The sequence below is a fragment of the Neurospora tetraspora genome (assembly GCF_033439725.1).
Source record: "Neurospora tetraspora strain CBS 560.94 chromosome Unknown B0H65scaffold_3, whole genome shotgun sequence".
Classification (NCBI taxonomy): domain Eukaryota; kingdom Fungi; phylum Ascomycota; class Sordariomycetes; order Sordariales; family Sordariaceae; genus Neurospora; species Neurospora tetraspora.
In genome coordinates this window covers 3,790,099-3,803,492 of record NW_026944385.1, presented here as the reverse complement: position 1 = coordinate 3,803,492, position 13,394 = coordinate 3,790,099, and the positions used below count along the sequence as shown (strand labels likewise).

At 54.8% G+C, this 13,394-nt stretch overlaps 4 protein-coding genes across 4 annotated transcripts; 2 read left to right on the top strand and 2 right to left on the bottom strand.

The window, feature by feature from the left end:
* The first annotated feature begins 334 nt into the window (after positions 1–334).
* Positions 335–2,764, top strand: B0H65DRAFT_462943 (major facilitator superfamily domain-containing protein). Its single transcript, XM_062826668.1, has 3 exons — positions 335–1,352; positions 1,424–2,403; positions 2,499–2,764. Exons 1-3 carry the CDS (start codon positions 809–811, stop codon positions 2,532–2,534), a joined length of 1,560 nt encoding a protein of 519 aa, XP_062683359.1. The 5' UTR covers positions 335–808; the 3' UTR covers positions 2,535–2,764.
* A 121-nt stretch (positions 2,765–2,885) lies between these two features.
* On the bottom strand, positions 2,886–5,698 carry B0H65DRAFT_523069 (uncharacterized protein; the record flags this gene model as incomplete). Its single annotated transcript, XM_062828784.1, has 2 exons — positions 5,389–5,698; positions 2,886–5,336 (listed from the first exon to the last, which is right to left on the bottom strand). Exon 2 carries the CDS (start codon positions 5,316–5,318, stop codon positions 2,886–2,888), a length of 2,433 nt encoding a protein of 810 aa, XP_062683358.1. The 5' UTR covers positions 5,319–5,336; positions 5,389–5,698.
* Positions 5,699–6,152: 454 nt separating this feature from the next.
* On the top strand, positions 6,153–8,284 carry B0H65DRAFT_170921 (DNA-directed RNA polymerase I subunit RPA34.5-domain-containing protein). The gene is made up of 2 exons (XM_062821371.1): positions 6,153–7,228; positions 7,288–8,284. Exons 1-2 carry the CDS (start codon positions 6,282–6,284, stop codon positions 8,087–8,089), a joined length of 1,749 nt encoding a protein of 582 aa, XP_062683357.1. The 5' UTR covers positions 6,153–6,281; the 3' UTR covers positions 8,090–8,284.
* A 489-nt stretch (positions 8,285–8,773) lies between these two features.
* On the bottom strand, positions 8,774–12,364 carry B0H65DRAFT_170914 (glycosyl hydrolase family 47-domain-containing protein). Its single transcript, XM_062821370.1, has 2 exons — positions 9,564–12,364; positions 8,774–9,441 (listed from the first exon to the last, which is right to left on the bottom strand). Exons 1-2 carry the CDS (start codon positions 12,227–12,229, stop codon positions 9,093–9,095), a joined length of 3,015 nt encoding a protein of 1,004 aa, XP_062683356.1. The 5' UTR covers positions 12,230–12,364; the 3' UTR covers positions 8,774–9,092.
* Positions 12,365–13,394: the final 1,030 nt, after the last annotated feature.

Here is a 13,394-nt window from a genome sequence, read left to right as displayed (position 1 = left end):
GGATCTTCGAGGACGGGTCTGGATTTCCAGGTAGTGACTGAGAGCAGAGCTTGCGAGCTGTTGGAGAGAGGCCAAGGAGCAGGGAGAAGAGGGGAGGGGGAATCCTAGGAGAACCATGTCGGCGTCAGCGAATTGTCAAGATAAGCCAAGCAAAGATGGCCTCGGTCTAGTCTATGATGGTGGTGTGGTGGTCTGTTGTTGTCTGTTGAGCGGGATGAGCGGGAGTTGTGTGGGAAAGAAAAGGGATGGATGAGATGGTGGTGAAGGAGGAAAGGATAAAAGGAAGGACGATGACCTTCTTGGACGTGTTTTTCCTTGAAATTGAAATCAGGGTCTTTTGGGAGTTTGAGGAACACAAGATACCTCTAAGGAATCTCAAGTTGTACTTGACTTGCCAGCTCACGATTCTGTACCCAAACTACTTCTCTGTTGCTTTCGAAGTCTTTATCTCGCCCCCTATTCACCTCCTCCAGCCTCTCTCCCCCCACTCACCAGATTCCCTTCTCCAACGGTTCGGTAGTACATATCCCGGCAGCTCTCCCCGCATTGCAACCTTCCAAGTTTGGACCAGATCGATACTGCGTATCTTAAACATTAACCCCCCCTCTCCGGTTTACTCGATCTTCACCTATCCTGTCTCATACCTCCCCTTATACCTACCTGCTTTATCCTATCTCTTTTCTCTTCCTCTTTGGCCCTTGACTTCTGAGTGTCTTCCCTCTATCACCCTACTACTTTCGCCGAGGGTCTCACACACATCACCAACCAACCTCAACAAGTCGACCGGCCTTAACAACAACAACCAACCATGGCCACCAACACCTATCCACCAGGTGATGACCCCGAGGTCCTGGACGTCGAATCCAAAGCCTCAGCCTACCACTCCGAAAAGGCCCCCTCAGCCTCCTCCGTCGGAGGCTCCTCCCCCAACGTGGCCGTCGTCACGGGCACCAAAACGGAGGAGCACGACGCCCGGCCCGAGGACTTCAACATATCGCCCGCCGAGGAGAAGCGCATCAAGCGGCACATCGACCGACGGCTGGTCATGACCATCGGTGCCATGTACTGCGTGTCGCTGATGGACCGCACCAACCTGGGGGCGGCCAACATTGCGGGCATGTCCAAGGAGCTGAAGCTGATCGACAACCGGTACTCGATCGTGTCGCTGGTGTTCTTTGTTACCTATGTCCTGTTTCAGCCGCCTAGCACGGTCATTTGCCGCAAGATCGGGCCGAGGATTCATATGTCCGTGTTGACGACGCTTTGGGGGAGTGTCATGATTGGTATGGGGTTTGTGAAGAACTGGGGGCAGTTGGCGGCTTTGAGAGTGGTGTTGGGTGTTTTGGAGGCTGGTATGAGTTTTCCTTATCAATGATGACACTCGAATGATGTGCCTTGATCACTAACCCTCCTCAAAAATTAGGTTTCTTCCCCTCCTGCGTCTACCTCCTTTCCACCTGGTACACGCGCTACGAAGTCGGCAAGCGCAACTCGGTCTTCTACCTAACCGGCTGCGTCGCTTCGGCCTTCGCCGGCATTCTCGCCTACGGCCTGATGCAGATGGACGGGCTCGCCAACATCACCGGCTGGCGGTGGATCTTCATCATCGAGGGCGTCCTGACCTGTCTGCTGGGCATCGCCGGCTACTGGCTTCTGGTCGACTTCCCCGACTCGTCTCGCAAGACCTGGGCCTTCCTCTCCGCCCGCGACCGCGAGTGGGTGTGCGCGCGCGTGCAGGCCGACCGCGGCGACGTGGTCCCCCAAAAATTCGTCGTCAGCAAGTACCTGTCCTCCGGTAAGGACTGGAAGGTGTGGGCGTACGCCATGATCTTCTTCAACACCACCACCATCAGCTACGCCCTCTCCTTCTTCCTGCCGGTGATCCTCAACACGGGCATGGGCTTCAACATTGCGCAGTCGCAGTGCCTGGTTGCTCCTCCTTATGCGTTCGCGGGCTTCGTCATGTTTGCCGGCGCGTACGTCGGCGACCGCTTCCACATCCGCGGCCCCATCGTCGCCTTCAACGCTCTGCTCGCCGTCATCGGCGTGCCCATCATGGGCTTCGCTGCGAGCGCAAAGGTCCGCTATTTCGGCGTGTTCCTGGTCACCGCCGGCGCCAACTCCAACGTGCCGGCAGCGATGAGCTACCAGGCCAACAACATCCGCGGACAGTGGAAGAGGGCGTTCTGCAGCGCGACTTTCGTGTCCTTTGGTGGTATTGGCGGTATCGCTGGTAGCTTGGTCTTCAGAGAGCAGGATAAGCTGACGGGCTATAAGCCGGGTCTGTATGCGTGCATTGCGACCAGTCTGTTGACTCTGGTGCTTGTCGCGTGCTTGACTGTCTCGTTCTGGAGGGAGAATAAGAAGGCGGAGAGGGGTGAGAAGGAATTGGAGGCTGATGATGTGAGTTTTTAGTTTTTTTTTCTCTTACCCATGCTTTACCTTTTTATCGTCGGCTGTTGAAACCTTTGACTAACTTTTTTCTTTCATCTCTACAGGACGATGCCCAGCCTGGATTCCGCTACACCTATTAAGTTTGTGCTTCCTAGATTTAATGTTAGTAATGATATGACTTGGACAGTTGGGTGGCTCAGAGATGATCATGGGTTTGGAGTTTGGGTAATGAAGTGTTTTACGATCGGAATGAGGTAGATAGTCATGGGTGAGGGTATTCTGTTGATAGTACAGAGAGATGCACTCGACGCTACTAAGCGGTTATTCCCCCTTTATCAGGGGGCAAATGAACAAGTACATAACTTCAAGACTTTTGGGTGTAATCCGTGACACGTAAAAATGATATACAAAGTGAAAAGCGAAATGAGACGATTTCATACCTGTTTTTCCTTCCCTCTACTTCTTTTTATTTCACGACACAACACAACACACTACCGTCTCCCCAAATCCCTCCTGACCCTCCACACCTTACTCCCCGCCGCCCTCCCCTGACTACCATGCAACATCTCCACCCACGGCTGCGCCTCCGACGTGCCATCATGCAACGCCTTCACCCTTTCCATCTCCGGTCTCTCCTCAACTTCATCCGCTCCAACCGATTCCGTTTCGTCACTCTGGTCACCATCCTCCCCATTATCATCATCAATCTCCATCTTCGCACCACCGCCGAAAACCAAACTCTGCTGACCAGCATGACCAGCAGCCTTGTTCCTAGCAGCAGCATTATTCCTCTCCCATTGCCTCCGATGTAAATCCTCCGCATACGCCCAGGAGGGCGTATCGAACCTGCCGGCCACCAGCACCAAATCCTGGTCCTTTTCTGTGATCACCTCAAAAGGCAAAGGCGTCAAAAGCTGCAACTCCCCCCTCTTTACATCAATCCCCCTGACCAGCACCAACCCCAGCACGCGCGAGTGGGCGGGGGAAAGCGTTTTGCCTTGGGGGTTAGGGAGGTGGGGGAGGGATTCGCGGGGGGTTTTGCATATCAACAACTCCGGTTTTTGGGACTGGGACTGCTTGAACTGCTGTACAGACTGCGACTGCTTCGACTGCTTCGACTGTTGGTGCTGTTCCTGTGGGGAAACGAGGAGGTCGGGAAAGTCCCTAAAAGCACCAGCGCGGTCTTCGATTTTCACCAAAGCGAGGATCATCCCGTTTATGGCTTCAGCCAACAAGTCCGGCGCGGGCTGGTGGTCATAACAAAGAATGCCGAGGAAGCCGGGGCGAGGGCCACGGTAGCGGACGCGCCAGGGGGGGAGGTGGGTGAGGGGTGTTGGGGACCAAGTAGGGCCGGGGTGGGTTTGGCTTTGGCTTTGGCTCTGGACTTGGTGGCCTTGGGGAGCAGTGGCAGTGAGGGAGGAGAAAAGGAGGTGGAAGTAGGACATTGTTTGCATTGTGCGGAGGTGGAGGGCTGTTCTTGAGCTTCCTCCTCCTGAGGTTGTGGTGGTCTCGGTTGACGAGGATAATTGTTGGCCTTGGGGTTGTTGACTGGGGACAGTGACGAAGGGGATTTTCTTGTCCTGGCAGGCGGCTTTGAGGCCGTCGACGGTCTCTTCGGGCCCGTCTTGGGACATGTAGATCACTTCGGTTGGGACGGTCTGGCGGATGAGCTCAGATAGAATGTCGAGCCCGGTACCTTGGATCCAGCCGGGAGTGTTGATTATGAGTGGGAGTTTGTTCAGCGACGGGTTGGTCTTGTATGTGTGGAAAAGATCGAGGGCGCATGCAACAAAGTGGTCCGGGTCAAGACTGGGGGTGACGGAGGCAACGGTGTGGGCGCGTAGTTGGGCTGTCGTTGAGTCTAGGGCCGGATGGCAGAAGGGAGGAGAGAGATTGGGGCTGGACAGCTTGTTGAGGGATATGACGGAGGGAGGTCCAAATTCTGGCTGACCAGGGTCGAGATCAAGGACGACTACCGGGGCCCAGGGCTGTCGTGAGAGCCCGGAGCCAGTTATCAGGCGGTTGGCCATTAACCGTCCAAAAGTAGACTTTCCGGAGGATTTGGGGCCGCTCAGGAAGACAACAGGCGTAGCCTTGGTTTTGGAGTCTAGGACGTCCGCTAGTTGCTTGTTCCATTCAGCGGGGGAAACCAACTCCTGGATGCCCCCCCTCTTCGGACCATCATCTGACGTGAAGATGATCTGGAAGGTAGAGATAGCCTTTTTGACCTGACCCGACGCAACATCGTCCGACTCATTCCATAGCTTCCCAAATGCAGGGTTCAGGCTAGCGAGCTGTCTCAGGCTCCGAGCTCCTGGGTGTGGATGCAACTCGATTGTGGCATCGCTTGTAATCCGGATGACGGGAAGAGCATGGCATAGGGGAGCGTGAACCCAATGAATCAGGTCCGACTTGGATAGGAAAGCTCCAGCAATGGTAAGCTCGCCTTCGCGAACCTTGATACCATAGCTCCCAAGAATGACCAAACGCTCTCCATCGAGGAGCTTGAGAAGCATACGGCCGTTGGCCTTTAGTTGGATGTTCGTCTGGCCCAACCTTTGAGATGAATAGTAGATGACCCTCCTCCGGCCTGTCGGAATTGGTTCTGAAAGATTCGGGAATTGAGACTTCACTTGACGACCTTCCTCTCTTCCTTCGGCTGGTAGTTCGTCCTTAGGACCTTGCTTCCTTTTCCTTGGACGTGCTACCGGCTTTTCGTCCACATCATCGGAAGGCTCCTGTTTTTGAGCTTGCAGTGCCTTTCTGAAGTTATCCCTAGTGAAGAAGGACTTGGCGGATGTGTTGCGGTCAATGATATCTCCGTTGTTGTCATCGTCGTCAACATTGGGAGTAGTGGCGGCAGCACTGGCAACGGCAGCAGCCGACAGCCCTAACAGCTTTTGTCGAGCAGCGAATGCACTCATTTTTTGTGTTGTGGTTGACTGCTTTCGGCATTAGCAAAGTGGACATTGACCTCGATACTGGAAGTGGTACCTTTGGCAAAAATCACCCGTAGCGTTCACGTTGTTGCACTCGCAGTGACTGCCCAAGTGATGTTATCTTTGGGTGCCATTTCTTCAGTTGAAATGAATAAAAGGTTGGGAAAATGGAGTGAATTTCCAGCGAGAGACGTACTACGGCACAAGGTTGAGGTGTAGATGTATGCAGATTATTCAGATGATCAAATTCCCCAAAATATCAACTGAATGGTTTTTGAAAGCAAGATATCACAGATACTTGCAGTTCAAATGAGATTTCCACGACTTGGTTGATTGGTGGTGGTGAAGTCACAACGATGTTCTGGAGAAACAGCACAGGCATCTGTGTGTCTTGTAGGTATAATTGCGACCATTATAGTCAACCCTTACCCTGACACTACCTTACCTAGTGAATGAGGGTTACCTTTGGAAAGCGACCCTTATCAGAGGTTCTGCTGCCCCACATTCCGCTCCTAATCTCGACCAATCAGCTGTCTCAATCTCCTAATTTTTTCTGACTCGGGTCAAGCAGCGACCTCGAGAGTTCGCAGCTCTCCACTTTGAATCCCGCCGCGCATCTGATATCCAGCGTGTTTATACGCGACGAGGATCATTCCGCTTGCATCTCTTCTGAGAAACAAGTGAAGTGACAAGGGCACAGAGAGCAGCGCATTTCTGCATCGGCAGCAAAAGCACTTCAGAAGCACATCAACACACTGTAATCCGACCCCACATTAGACTTTTTAGCACTTTGTAACTGCACCAAACTGCACCATCCATCCCTGCACATAGTAGCACTCAATTATTCGACACAGGCGCCTTTCCGTCTTCGACATTCACTCCACCTAATTTTTCTTCCATCACCACCTTATTCTTCCCTTTCTTTACAATCCAGATAAGCCGCCCCCCATGGCTGGTCCTCGCGCACCCATCGGAACCCTTTCTCAGCACGCCGCGAACGCCGCTGCCCTCGCACGCAACACCTCCACCAACGTCTTCTCCCAGCAAAAATCACAACTCAAGTCCAAGAAGGGCAAGCAAGAAGAGAGCGACAGCGATTCAGACAGTTCCTCCAGCGACGACAGCAGTAGCGATAGCGATAGCGACGCCCCAGCAAAGACCGAACCCAGCGCCAACTGGGCCAGCAACCTGAAGAAGACGAACATGGCGCAAACGAAAGCCACCAAGGCCGCTTCGCCTGTGCCCAAGGCGGCCGCGAAGGCCAAGCCAGAGCCCGTCAAGGCCAAGCCAGTAGCTACCAAGAAGAAGGAGGAATCCTCGTCCTCGTCCGAATCCGAGTCTGAATCTGAGTCCGCGTCCGAGTCCGAGTCCGAGTCGGAGGTCGAGGAGAAGAAGCCTGTCAAGAAGGCGGAAGAGAAGAAGCCCGCGGCGCCAGCGGTCAAGAAGGTGGCCAAGAAGGACGAGAGCAGCAGCGAGTCTAGCAGCGAAGAGGAGACTGAAAGCGGGTCGGAAGAGAGCAGCGACGACGAGGAGGAGGAGAAGACCAAGCCTGCGCCCAAGGCTACGCCAAAGACTGCGCCCGCGAAGACAAAGCAGACCGCTAAGCAGCCCACACCCTCATCAGAGGAGGAATCAGGCTCTGAGGACAGCGAGAGCGATGAGGAGCCAGCACCAAAAGCCAACACTAGCGCCAAGCTTGCGAAGCCCGCCAGCAAGACACCCGAGGCTACCAAGGCCAAGCCAGTGGTCAATGGTAGCTCAAAGTCGAACGAGACCGTGAGCAAGTCCGACGACGAGTCATCTGAGGAGGAGGAGTCGGGTTCCGAGGAAGAGTCCTCTGACGAGGAGATGGCCGATGCTCCCCAGCCCAAGGCCGCCCCCAAGAAGACATCTGGGTATGTGTTCTCGCGCGACTTGTATCAGACAACGTATACAATGCTAACAGGCATCACAGTCCCCAATTGCCCCAGGTTATCGCGCCCAACTTCCACATGCGCAAGGCCGATGCGAACGCCGACGCCAAGGACGTCGCACGAACATTCCAAAAGGCCCAAAGCGAGGGCAAGCAGATCTGGTACTTCACCGCCCCAGCCTCGATCCCCATCGAAGTGATCCAGGAGCACGCGCTCCCGCTCAGCAAGATCCAGTCCGGCGAGCCGATCATCACCCACAACGGCGCCGAGTACAACGCCACCCTGGAGGAGGGAACCACCCTGCACTCCATCCAGGTCCTCCTCCCCACCGAGTCCGGCGACAAGTACGAGCTCATGAAGCAGCCCATCGCCCAGGCGCTGCACATCAAGCGCGTCACCCGCCTCAACCCCGCGGCCGCCGCCACCGCTGCCGTCTCCGCTCCCGCGACCGGCATCGTCCCCAGGCCCCAGCCTGCCGGTCTCAAGGCCCGGTTCCACCCCATCGGCGCCTCTCCCGCTGCTCCCATGGGCAAGCTCGGAGTTGACGCCGTCGGTGAAGCCGCTGATTCTGACGCCGACATGGCCGAGGCTGCCCCTGCCGCCAAGTCGTCCTCCAAGAAGCGCAAGAACGAGACTGCTGCTTCCGAGGACGCTCCCAGCAAGAAGACAAAGAAGACCAAGGAACCCAAGGAGGCCAAGGAGACTAAGACCTCCAAGAAGGCCAAGTCCGAGACGCCCATTGCTCCTCCTGCTGTTCCCTCCGCTGCGGCGAAGAAGACGGTCACCCCCAAGAAGATCACGCCTATCTTGCCTCCTTCTATTCCCAAGCCGAAGAGCTCTTAGAGGGTGGATTCTTCGAGTCGAGTCCAGTCCGCTGCTAATTGCCACTGCGCAGCGGTGGGAAGGAAGGTGTTTTGTCGTTGGTGTGGTAACCGCGTGGTGAACTCTTCTTCCGGGTGCAAGAAAGGCCGTGCCCTCATGGCAGCGAAGGTGTAATCGCTGTTGGATTTTACCTACCTGGTTACCCTGGCACTTACCTGCAGAAGGCGAGAGCGACAAGAGCGGATGGGTGGGTGGAGGGATTAGTTCACTTTAGCTCTGATGCTATGCTGGTGACTTGCCACGCAGTGTTCTGATGGGTTGTGGAACCTCTCAAGTTGTGTATAGATTCCCGCCCGGGAAGTCGTTGCGATTTGTCAAGCCATACATGAAGATATAAACCAGGAACTGGAATGGGGAGGGGAGGGGAGTCACTGTTTCGATGGTGGGCTAGGGGCGTTCAAAGGTATCTGTTAAAAGGTCCTATACTAGAGATTTGTCGTTATCAGAGGAATGGTGTACGTATTGTTTGTATGCATGCTATGGTGTATATTGTCGTCATGGGAGGCATATAAGTTTAGATGCTAGATATTTTCTTCTTCTGCATTTGTTGTGTATAGGTTTCCTCACATGGTCTGCTTCGGTTCATGTACTCGTTTTGTATTACGCCTTAAGATTTTCCGGTATTTACGTACCCCCGGACCCGGACCCCGACCCAAACCACAGGCGCTAGTGTAGATATCTAGATATAACTTGGTCACAGTCACAGTTAAGTTTTCATCATCATCACCCAAGCAAAGTAGGGGCTTGCAATGACATGTGATGGCAATAGTCTCTCTTATAATTGTTTCCAACCCAGCTCAATTCAACCACGTAGTACGTACGGTAACTATCCAACCCGTACCCAAACAGCTCACTTCACTTTCCAACCTTTCCGACTTTCCAACTCCAAATCCTTCGTTACTCCAAGATATATTTAGTCCAACCCCCTTTTCCTGCCCCCCCGCTATCAAAACTAACCCCAACTTTAACTGGGCCTCCTAAAAGGATGAGCCTCAGTATTAAACACCCACTCATCCAAGCTCACCACGTCCGGCTCGGCAAACAACAAGTAAAAATACTTGAGCGTTTCAGCGAGCCAGAAACTCTCCATGCTATCCGTGAAATGACCTGGTTTTGGCAATTGTTTTTCTTCGCGGCCATCTTCATCTTTTTTGGTAGAAGAGGTAGTAGTAGCAACGTTGTCGATGGCGCTGTGGGCGACGTCGGTGCGCGTGGCGGCGATGACGGACTCGAACATGCGCCAGCCTTTGTCTTGCCAGACGGGGGAGCCGGTGATGCGGTAGTAGTAGAAGACGGATTCGATTGCTTCGGGGCTGTGTAGAAGAAAAAGGGGGGTTAGTATGCGGTTTGGGAAGGGGAATGGGAATGGGAGGGGACAAAAAGGAGGGAAAAGAGGGGATAAAGGAGAAGAAGGGAAGAGAAGACGTAAACATACCGAAGGATATACCGCTTATCATTCAACGACACAAATCCCGGCGGGATATTTAAGCTCTCGATCCTGTCCTGGACATACTCCTCATGGCTGAGCGGCTTCTCAGGCTCTGGAGGGAGGTGGAGTTCGAGCATGGGCTTTTGCTGCTGGTATTGCTGCTCATGGCCAGCGATGTTATTGTTCAGATCGAGCTCGTCTTCAATCTTGTTGACCTTGGTGGCCACCTCGATCTTGTCATCTTCGGGGAACCTCCTCTTGGTCAAGTGGTAATCGACTTCCTGCGGCATGCCCTGATGAACACCGGGGTTTAGTCCCTGGGGGTGGGGATCCTTCGGTGCGGTGTTGACTACCGCCGCCGGCGCCGGGGTGTAAGGCGAATTATTCGACAAAACCGGACGGTTTGCCTTCTCCTCCTCCTCCTCTGCCGCCTTGCGCTTAGCTTCCTCTTCACTCCTCACCTTAGCCGCCGCCTCGGCCTCAGCATACTCCTTCTTGAGCATCTTCACCTCCTGCACCCACTCCGCATGGTTAACCTCCCACTGCTTCAGCTGCTCGTCTCTCCACGCAGCGTCGGTATCAATAGCATTATACCAAGCCGTCTTGTTCCACTGACAATCGTCCGCCTTAGCGCACGGTAGGACCATGGAGTACTCGGGCATGATTCCCGAGGGCATGACCTCGTACGCCCACGCACACCCGTCGGCGAGCTTCCTGCCAATCTCCACGTCCTCGGGGCTCCCGAAAATCTTGCCTCCCAAACCGAACATGCCTCCCAAAAAGCAGGTCAGGTGCGTGACCTCCCACTCGTAGCTGAGCTTCTGGTCCGTATGGTCGGGGCTGGTCACCTTGGCAGAAAACAAAATGTCGGGATTGCCGGGCGCCATGGGCCGGAAGAGGAGGTACTTCTTGACGGCGGCCGACACCTTTTCGTGCATGGTGCGGTACTTGTCCTCGAGCCCGCCTAGCAACAAATACTGCTTGGGGAAGTACTCGTACGCCGAGTCTTGGCTGCCGCCCATGCTGTAGGACTCGGAGCCCCAGCCGCCTGCTACCAGGCCTTGAGGGACGCAGTCCCAGTTTGCGGGCATTCCCTGCGCGTTGTGCGGGGGTCCTTGGTTTTTCACTCCTTTCCAGGGAGGGATTTGTTGTTTTGGGATAGAATAATGGGGCGGGGGCGTTCGCCGGTTGAGTTCTCGCTTTGTGACGCCGTTGAAGTTCAGAGGGTCCTTGCCATTTTGGATGTCCTGGTCCGTCATTCCGGCGGTGTAGCCCTGCGGCTCTTCGTCGACGTCTGTAGCGTCGTCAACCTGCTGCCTTGCGGCGTCGCTGAGATTATCCGAGCTGGAGGCAGCCTGAGCGGTGCGGTTACAGCCCGAAGCGTCGATATGCTCTGGGAAGATTCCGGGTAGAGCAGTCCCGTCCTCTCGGTTCTGCAGATCCTCCAGGGCATCCGTGATACGGGCAACAGCGTCATAGTACTTGTTCTCGCCCGTCAGCTGAGCCAGGCGGGTGAATTCCATGCTCAGGGTACCCAGCTCGGCCATACCGGCGCTGGTGGACGCCCGCTTGGGGTTGCCGTTGAAAGCCGGGTGCCAGTTATAGTACAGAATAGGCATGCGGTTGGGGGTGTCGAAGACGCTCATGAGCACCTCGGCGAGCTCGACGGCCTTATCCAAGAGGATCTTGTACCCGGTCTTTGTCTTTTCACCGCCGGATACGTCGTATGCGCCCAGAAAACCACCAAGATAACGGATAGTCGTCTCAAACACGGGGATCTCGGAGCGGTACGCAGAGTAAGTAAAGTCAAGCTCTTTGACATACTCGACGGCTTCATCGAACTCCTCCTTCAGACCCATGATCCAGAGCGTGTCCAGCGAATCGACCAGCGTGGCTGCCCAGCCGCAAAAGGGGTCCTTGGACTCCTTGGTGACGGGCGTAAGCTCGTCATGGCCCCAGGCATACTTCTTGTAGCCGGACCAAGCGCGTTGCGCCTCGGCCCGGACTTTGTTCAGACGAGCCAGGCGCTTCTCCTTGGCCTCGGGAGATTCTTCACCAAAGTTGAATTGGACCGTGGGAATAGGTTTGGGCTTGCCGGTGGGCAGCTTGATGATGGATTCCTTGGGAACAGGGAACCATTCACTCGGCTTCTGCCAATGTTCTTTTGTCGATGTAGGCTCAGCTTCGTCTTTTCCACCGTGTAATTTTGAGCCATCGTCATTCGTTTCCGGCACAGGTCGATCGGGCAGCTTCACGGCAACGTGCGACTCCTCGGCACTGTGGTCATGCGCCTTCCCTACTGTCGGGGCCGGAGTGGGCAGGCCAAAACCGCCAGGTACCTCATTGCTTGTCTTTAACTGGGGAATCCTGATAGCCGTCTCCTTCTTAGGCGCAGGTTGCGTGCTAGTAGTCTGTTTCTCCTGCGCTACCGATGTAGGCCTTTGCGGCGCAATTCCAACAACATGGCTCGTAGGCAGAGGTTTCGGCGGTTGTGGCGGTTGATATTCAACATTTAGGCTGTCTTTGTTGGCCGAGTCTGCTGGCGCTTTCTTCGGAAGGTACAAAGCGGATTGTGAGAGCTCCCAGTCCGAGTTCTGGGAAACATGGTATAGCAGCACAAGGATGATGAATGCGCCTATGAGGAACGGGCGGGCTCTTCGTATGCGAAGCATGGTAGCGACGGACGGCCGCTGAGGAAGCGGAAGATGGGCGTGGCCAGGATCACAGGCAGGGCAGAGTCGAGGACCGTCGGTCGGGTAGGGGCAAAAGGGGACGTGTTCGAGGAACGTACCCTAGGAAGCTATGGTTTCAGATCCCAAAGTGTCGCGTGTTCACAGGAATCTGTAGGTAGTCGCGAAGCTACCTAGAGGTATTAGGGAGAGAGGACGGGGAGTAGGTAGTCGAAGGATTCAAGGGAGAACAACCGATATCCAACGGCATGGCATGGCTGATCAGGAAGGGGTTCGCTCGCGATGTATCCAACAATGCCGAGACGGTGTTGTTCGGTTGGTCGGGTTAAGTTCAGTATGTAACCTATATGAAAGGGAAGTTGTAACCGAGTCTCTTGAAAGACAGCAACGACAATTCCAAGGGAAGCTGTAAGGTATGCGCCAGACACAAGCTTCGTTGGAGCTGAGGTTGATGACTCGGTTGGTAGGCCACAACAACCCAAGGTGTAACGAATGGTGAATCACAAGAAAGCGTAAAGAGTCGTCGGTCGCAAAAAGGAGAGTGTGTCAAGATCAAAAGGAAGAATAAGAGTCGAGATTGCCAGTCTTGCCGCTCCCCTCCCCTCCCCCCTCCTCAGGAGCTCAGATGCCATTCTTGGCTTTCTGAACCCTTGGGGCGAGGACGGCTGAGGGTCCCCCCCTTTGGATCGTCAAGTCGTTCAGTGGGTGCAGTGGATTTGCCCCGGAGACGAGCTCACGGCCGCGAAAAGCCATGTGCCATTTGCCAAGCCAATTCATCGTCTGATTGGTCGAAACTTACATGCCAAGATGCCAAGATCGACCTCCACCTCCACATTTTCCATGGGTAAAAGTCCCTGGCGGCTTGGCGTTGTCTCGATCGCCCGCTGGCTCGCTGGCTGATCTTCCGAGGGAGGCAAGGACGGTGTGGACTGGCCCTGCCGAGCAAGTGGAAAACCAGCACAGGATTGACCCCTGAAACTGCATGTAATTCACACACTATGAGGGACCGCCAAATGTTATGCAATAACTGGCATATATGCAGAATGGGGAGCTTGCTTTTGGTGGGAGATAGGGATTTGTAACCGCGCCTGGCTATGCACTAAAAGGGGAGCTTTTGGTGTATATGCAGTATCTGGAGTATGCAGTT

Bases quoted from the DNA above. Each gene is read 5' to 3' on its own strand.
- B0H65DRAFT_462943 (XM_062826668.1), top strand. From the start codon at position 809: ATGGCCACCAACACCTATCCACCAGGTGATGACCCCGAGGTCCTGGAC. The intron at 1,353-1,423 runs GTATGAGTTTTC...CTCAAAAATTAG, and splicing joins GTTGGGTGTTTTGGAGGCTG to GTTTCTTCCCCTCCTGCGTC. The intron at 2,404-2,498 runs GTGAGTTTTTAG...TCATCTCTACAG, and splicing joins AGGAATTGGAGGCTGATGAT to GACGATGCCCAGCCTGGATT.
- B0H65DRAFT_170921 (XM_062821371.1), top strand. From the start codon at position 6,282: ATGGCTGGTCCTCGCGCACCCATCGGAACCCTTTCTCAGCACGCCGCG. The intron at 7,229-7,287 runs GTATGTGTTCTC...CAGGCATCACAG, and splicing joins GCCCCCAAGAAGACATCTGG to TCCCCAATTGCCCCAGGTTA.
- B0H65DRAFT_170914 (XM_062821370.1), bottom strand. From the start codon at position 12,229: ATGCTTCGCATACGAAGAGCCCGCCCGTTCCTCATAGGCGCATTCATC. The intron at 9,442-9,563 runs GTATGTTTACGT...TCTTCTACACAG, and splicing joins GATAAGCGGTATATCCTTCG to CCCCGAAGCAATCGAATCCG.